Source organism: Amphibalanus amphitrite, unplaced genomic scaffold, assembly GCF_019059575.1.
Source record: "Amphibalanus amphitrite isolate SeventyFive unplaced genomic scaffold, NRLGWU_Aamphi_draft 001570F_arrow, whole genome shotgun sequence".
Taxonomy (NCBI): Eukaryota; Metazoa; Arthropoda; class Thecostraca; order Balanomorpha; family Balanidae; genus Amphibalanus; species Amphibalanus amphitrite.
The window spans coordinates 131,053-137,052 of NW_024883063.1; the positions used below are offsets into that span (position 1 = coordinate 131,053).

General features: G+C 48.8%; 1 protein-coding gene across 1 annotated transcript in view; it reads right to left on the minus strand.

The window, feature by feature from the left end:
- The window catches only part of LOC122373907 (pancreatic triacylglycerol lipase-like), a 34,571-nt gene extending 28,967 nt beyond the window's left edge, over nucleotides 1–5,604 (minus strand). The window contains exons 1-2 of the mRNA XM_043352358.1: nucleotides 5,463–5,604; nucleotides 5,063–5,251 (exon numbers count right to left, since the gene is read on the minus strand). Coding sequence (XP_043208293.1) covers nucleotides 5,063–5,251; nucleotides 5,463–5,486 — 213 coding nt within the window. The 5' untranslated portion in view covers nucleotides 5,487–5,604. The remainder of the gene's footprint in view (nucleotides 1–5,062; nucleotides 5,252–5,462) is intronic.
- Nucleotides 5,605–6,000: the final 396 nt, after the last annotated feature.

Genomic DNA, 6,000 nt, shown 5'->3' on the forward strand with positions numbered 1-6,000 from the left:
CCCCGGCACAGTCTACAATTCAGGCGGCGCGTAACGGCTAGCGCCGGCCGCCGCGCCGCGGCGCCGCCGCGGCGGCAGGATGTTTGACTTTACACCGCTATTACTAGAAAAGTTGTGAACCGATTTTCTTACTTCTTGCACGAGAAGATCCGCTATTCAATTCTGGACAGGTAGCCGAAATTTCACATTAATATTATGCTTGCGGCGCGAGTTATTGGCGAAAAACAGGAGGGGTGGGCGAAATCCGCCCCCCCCTTCCACTGCGCGTGTTAACACGCGCAGTGGAAGGGGGGGCGGATTTCGCCCACCCCTCCTGTTTTTCGCCAATAACTCGCGCCGCAAGCATAATATCAATGTGAAATTTCGGCTACCTGTCCAGAATTGAATTGCGGATCTTCTCGTGCAAGAAGTAAGAAAATCGGTTCACAACTTTTCTAGTTATAGCGGTGTAAAGTCAAACATCCTGCCGCCGCGGCGGCGCGGCGCACAGTGGGCCAGGCGCATCAAAAAAGCGGAATTAAGTCGAAAATCAACTTCGGTGAAATTCCTGTAATTATGGGATAGAGTATTGTAAAAATGTCCAAAGTTTCCGAATAAGCAAGTTTCCTTTCCCCAATGTCAAGGCAGATAATGCTATAACGTCGCAAAGTAGGACTTACCGACTGGAGATGGAAATGACTGCTGTGTACCATTTTCCGTTCCCCCGATTCAAAAGCTCTCAGCGTAAAATCATTAAAGTTATTGCGTACAAAATAGCTTTAAAAAATCAGCCGGTATTTCTGCGCATGTTTCTCGTACTCAAGTTCCCGGGAACTATTTCATGCTTACTAGAAGCGGTGGGGTTTACAGTGCCTGTTCGGAACCGTGGTAGTGCAACGACGCAATGAATTTATATAAGGATATAAAGAAAACGTCACCGAACAACACGAAGATATTTGCTGCCTGACTTTCCTCAAGGTGTATAGCTTGCTGCCCAATGCAAATATTTTGCGCATTTTTGCGCGAAATGGACAAATAAGGGTTTAACCCTCGCCGGCATAGGCCGTTTTGCATCCCTCGACGGCACAGGGGGATGCGACCCTCCTCGCGTTTGGCCCCTAATTGAGCTAGAGCCTCGCGGAAAAAACCATCGTGTAGGTCGTCACGAGACGAAGCCAACGGTACCCGGTTTTAAGGTCATAGGTCAAATGGTGACCTCTGAGGTCAGGTCAATGGCCGAAAGTCGGGACCTGCTAGAACGTCGTATAGTGTGGCTGCTAAGGGGTTTTCCGGGATGCTGATCACGAATATCATGTTAGTTTTGATCACAGATGATGTCTTCATGCATTTAGGCCAGGTCGGGTCAGCTCAGGTCAGGTCAACCAGTATGGGTCCTGCCGGGTATTCGTAGTAGGTGTCAACCCGCCTCTGACAGCTTCGTAACATGTTACGAAGGCACCAAAACTACTTTGTAAATGTTCAAATGGTTCCTAAATTCGAATTCAGCTCCAAAAACTAGCCCAGAAACATGTAAAACTCGAAAAAGTGAACCGAGGTCATCGAAGGTCAATGACCTGACCTGACCTTCAGGTGACCTTTACACCCACCCTAAAGCATGGGACCAACATCATATCACATGTTTGAACGCTTGAAACCACGAAAAGACTGCAAACGCGCGGCCAGTGCGGCATAGTGCCCGCCTGTCCCAGGCATATGTGCAGCGCAGAAATTAAATAATGACGTCATAGGTCAGTGACCTAGCGTAACCAATCAAATTTGAAAATGGATATCGGATTCGGCTTTAGCATGATATTTTACCCTGTAACGAATCATTTTTGGCACCGCAGCTGTGCTCATTGATTTAATTCCGCTTTTTTGAAGCGCCTGGCCCACTGTGCGGCGGCGCGGCGGCCGGCGCTAGCCGTTACGCGCCGCCTGAATTGTAGACTGTGCCGGGGCGGGACGGTTCCGTCTTTACATCGCGCTCCTTACCGCTGATTATATTAGATTCGCGTCAAATTCGGTGAGAAGACTCAGAAATGTACAGGCAATCATATGGTCAAATAATTTTGAAAATCGGCCGGTAACAACTTGAGTTATGAGTGTGTAAACACAAAATTGTGATTGCCGCGTTTCCCGCGTCGGCCGATGCCGCTTCAGCCGGCGACATCTTACCCTTAGCAGGCTTCTAACTGCCATATTTATTGTTGGATTATCTAGAAATTCACCATACATACTCACAAATGTTTGCTCTTTCGTATAGTGAAGGTTTCAAAAAAATCGGCCGGTAACTTTTTCAGTTATCGGCGTGTAAACGCAAAAAAAGCCGCTAATATGGCAGATTTACCACATTTGACCTCATTTGACCTTGAAGATATTGACCTAGGGTCATGAAATTCACACACAACAGAGTTCCTCATGGCCCCCACCTACCCTCCAAATTTCGTCTTTCTAGCTCCAGTGGGAGCTGAGATCTTGGGGGGGGGGGCGACATCCGCCCCCCCCCCCTTCCACTGGGCATAGTACTCGCAACCCTTCCACTGCGCGTGTTAAAAATGAAGATGTTAGCGCCTTTGAAATTTTGCCGTTTTTGAGGCGAAAATGGTGAACATGACGTCACTAAAACGTCAATTTCTCAAAAAAAAAATTCCGACAGATTTTGCTCAAATTTTCAGGGAACGTGTCAAATTGATGTATGATAAGGTACTGAAAGTTTGACGTCGCTGGCGTAACGCGTTAAGAAGTTATTAGCGAAAAGCGGTAGGGGGCAGATTCTGCCCCCCCCCCCAGCGGGGCGCGGGTTAATAGAATCTTACAATGATCTCTTAGGCTGTTAGTGGCCTTAATGAGCTTACAGTGGCCTGATTGTCAGTGAACTGAGGCCCCTCACAGCAAGCTAAAAAAATCACATTGACCATTCAGTGACCTAACAATGACCTTGCAATGACCTTGTATCGGCCAATCACAAGTCTCTGAGCCAGAGAGCTGAACCAGTTTCGATTTGATTCAGCCTCAGCGAGGCAAACACCTGGCGTTATCACTGATGCGTGCTCAATTTGAACCGTTCTCTCGGCACGAAATCAGCCGTGACGCCGTCACGGGGGCCCAGTGACGCCAGTGTAACGTCACAACAACAAACTCCGCCGGAACGTATAGGATTCGTACTATTCATCTGGCTCTCATGAAGTGTCACAGGTCGTCTGGACCATGATAACGGCTGGAACTGGCTTAACCAAAATAAAATATGATTATATAAGAAAGTGAGAAGTGTTTCGCGCCATCCGGGACAAAATTCATTCCATTGAAAAAATCAACAGTGTTGGATCTCTTTTGCATCACCTAATAATGTTATGTTCTCAACGACAAACAAATCAGATCATTAATAGCTTGCACAATTACCTACACATTTGATGAGATCATCAATGCATATAAGCGATGGATTAACATACGACAGAACCAACACTTGCTGGGGCAGCTGTTCCAAGTCGTCAAGCCGAGGAAGGCTATGACGTAAAACCAGCTACGATGCACCGTATCTGGGCGGAAGCGAATGACGTCAGCAACTAGCCAAAGCTGCTTGAGCTTCAGACCTCGACTGGCTGCCCAGTCCCGTGCTAGTAACTGCACAAGAAGCATGCGGAAGCCGTCAGCACCCACGCTGCCTGAGCGGGCGGCAGCCTAATGCGGGCGGATGGTGGCCTGCAGGCTCTAGCGAGTTGGTCGCTAGTGCGCTAGCCGGGAGATCAAAACTATCCGAGCACTAGTGCGGCAACTGAATAGAACATAGAACAGTACGAGTACCTATATGATGGCTCTAGGATGACCGGGACAGACTTAGACGGGAGTGCAGAGTACGATGGAACAGGATGTATATCGGACTGATGGAAGTCGAACCGGGGAAGATTGGACCGAAACTGAGCACAGCCCAGTAGCTTGGACCGAGGTAGATCGTTCTGGTACTTTGATAATGAAGATTGATTAGTGTTCTTACGTGAGTGATCCCGAGTGCACCCATTACAATGTCGTCATTGTTTCAGAGTGTCTTCAGATCTTCAGACCAGAGTGTCTTCAGATCTCTAGATTGTCACACCTCAGCTTGAAGTTAGCTGTGCATGGTATGACGGGCTTTATTCGCTCTCACTTGCTTACTTGTTGGGATTTCTTGCTCTCTCAGCCGAGCAGTGATATGATGCATCAGATAAATCACCTCCTTTGGCGTGCAAATAATGCAGAGCTTATAGTTCTTGCTGGCGTGTAACTCAGTATAACAACATTTTACATCAGCATCTTATCAGCTTCTTTTACATCAATGCATAGACATAACTTCATTTCTCATTTCGGAGGTTCGGCGAAAGAGTTGAACATGAGAGTAAGAAAACATGAGAATTCAATTATTTATCATTTTGATTACACGAGAATCCGAGACACAGTAAGCAGCTCACGTCTCAAATATCTATTCCGTGCCCCTGCATATCAGCGGTGAGCTGCCTTTCGCGTCGGGACCTGGGCCCGGCGCTGCTGGGTTTCTCCGTGTCATACGATAAGCTGCCGAGGGTCCGGCTTCGGTCGACGTAACTGTGACCCGACTGGGAGTTACGCCACCGCACCGCCGGAGGTCCTACTGCGGCTGACCCTTAACGCTGGCCACGACCCGGGACGTGAGTGACGCATATCGCAAACAGCACGCGACTGTGCACGCAATGGCCCACTGACGTCCCGCGAGGACAATGGCGCGCCTGTCGGATGGTCTTGTAATGTAAACGGACAGGCTAGTTGGCTACCAGCAGTGAGACAAGCGCCATAGCCTGTGAGCGAAAAGCTAGCTGGAACTCTAATCTTGTGCGACGTTGCCATGACAACCGGCTTTGCTCGGAAATCGAACCCGGGCAGCTTTCTTAGGAGACAGGCAATTTATGATTATGTAGACAAGGGCAGGCAAAATTATTATACCTGGCACTCTCTATAAAGTGGGGGAACATATCAACACATCATGACAATGAGCGGCGCTCAAGGCCCGGCCGAGCGGGAGGGCATTGCGAGCGGCGCTCTATGAACAGGGCCCGGCCGAGGAAGGCGGACTCACCGTGAAGAGCAGCGCCTCGCGCATCTCGTGCGCCCAGACGCGGTTGCAGCTGCTGCCGAAGCCGTGGATGATGACTTTGGTGGGCAGCGAGCCGTTGAAGCGGCTGATGTCCAGGGGGCCGGGCCGGTACGGGATGACCTGCGCCAGGTGCTTGTTGGTCGGCCCGTAAAACATGAACGTGGTGCCGATCTGAAACAACGGGAGGGGCAGCGGTTATGAACGGAAATAGTGAATATGCCATGGAACTCGAGCGAAATTCTTGAGAAGTCATCACAATAAGGCACCAGTAAAGAAATGTTATGGATAACATTTAATGAGTAAAATATGTCAATGACATAAATGAACGTTTATAATCGCATTGCGTAAGTTTGGGTAGGAGAGCCCGTTTGAGCCTTCGTACCTCCTCGGGCGGCGATGGCAGCATGTCCAGGTAGTCGAAGGGCCCGCTGTCCCGGAAACAGCCGAGCTCCTTGTAGCAGACCACCTCCTCATCGCGCTTAAAACGCCTGAAAAAGAATAAAAAAGGATTAAGTTTAACAAACAGCAATCGGTGTCACTGTGAATTGTGATACTTCGTCGCACGGTTGCTTGACGTCCTTGATTTAACATTGTTCAGAGTCAAAAGTCAGGACTTGACGATTGCGCTTACGATCTTATGAATAATTGTCAGACTCGTGATACCATTGATGTAATATGTACAGCTTGACTTTATTTCTTATCGCTACAATGATACAATTTGTGCGGTTTTTCGTTTTGCTTTCAATGGGTACTAGTTGAGGCTATTATCACTCATCATCACGGGTGACTTCTGATGGGAGTGATCACAGGCCAACAGTCCATGTGGCCGTACAGCTAATATCCCGCTTACATCACCGCAATCACCTATTGTTTTCCAATGTCGACATCCCGCTCGATGCGTTAGACTGATCCCCCCTGGC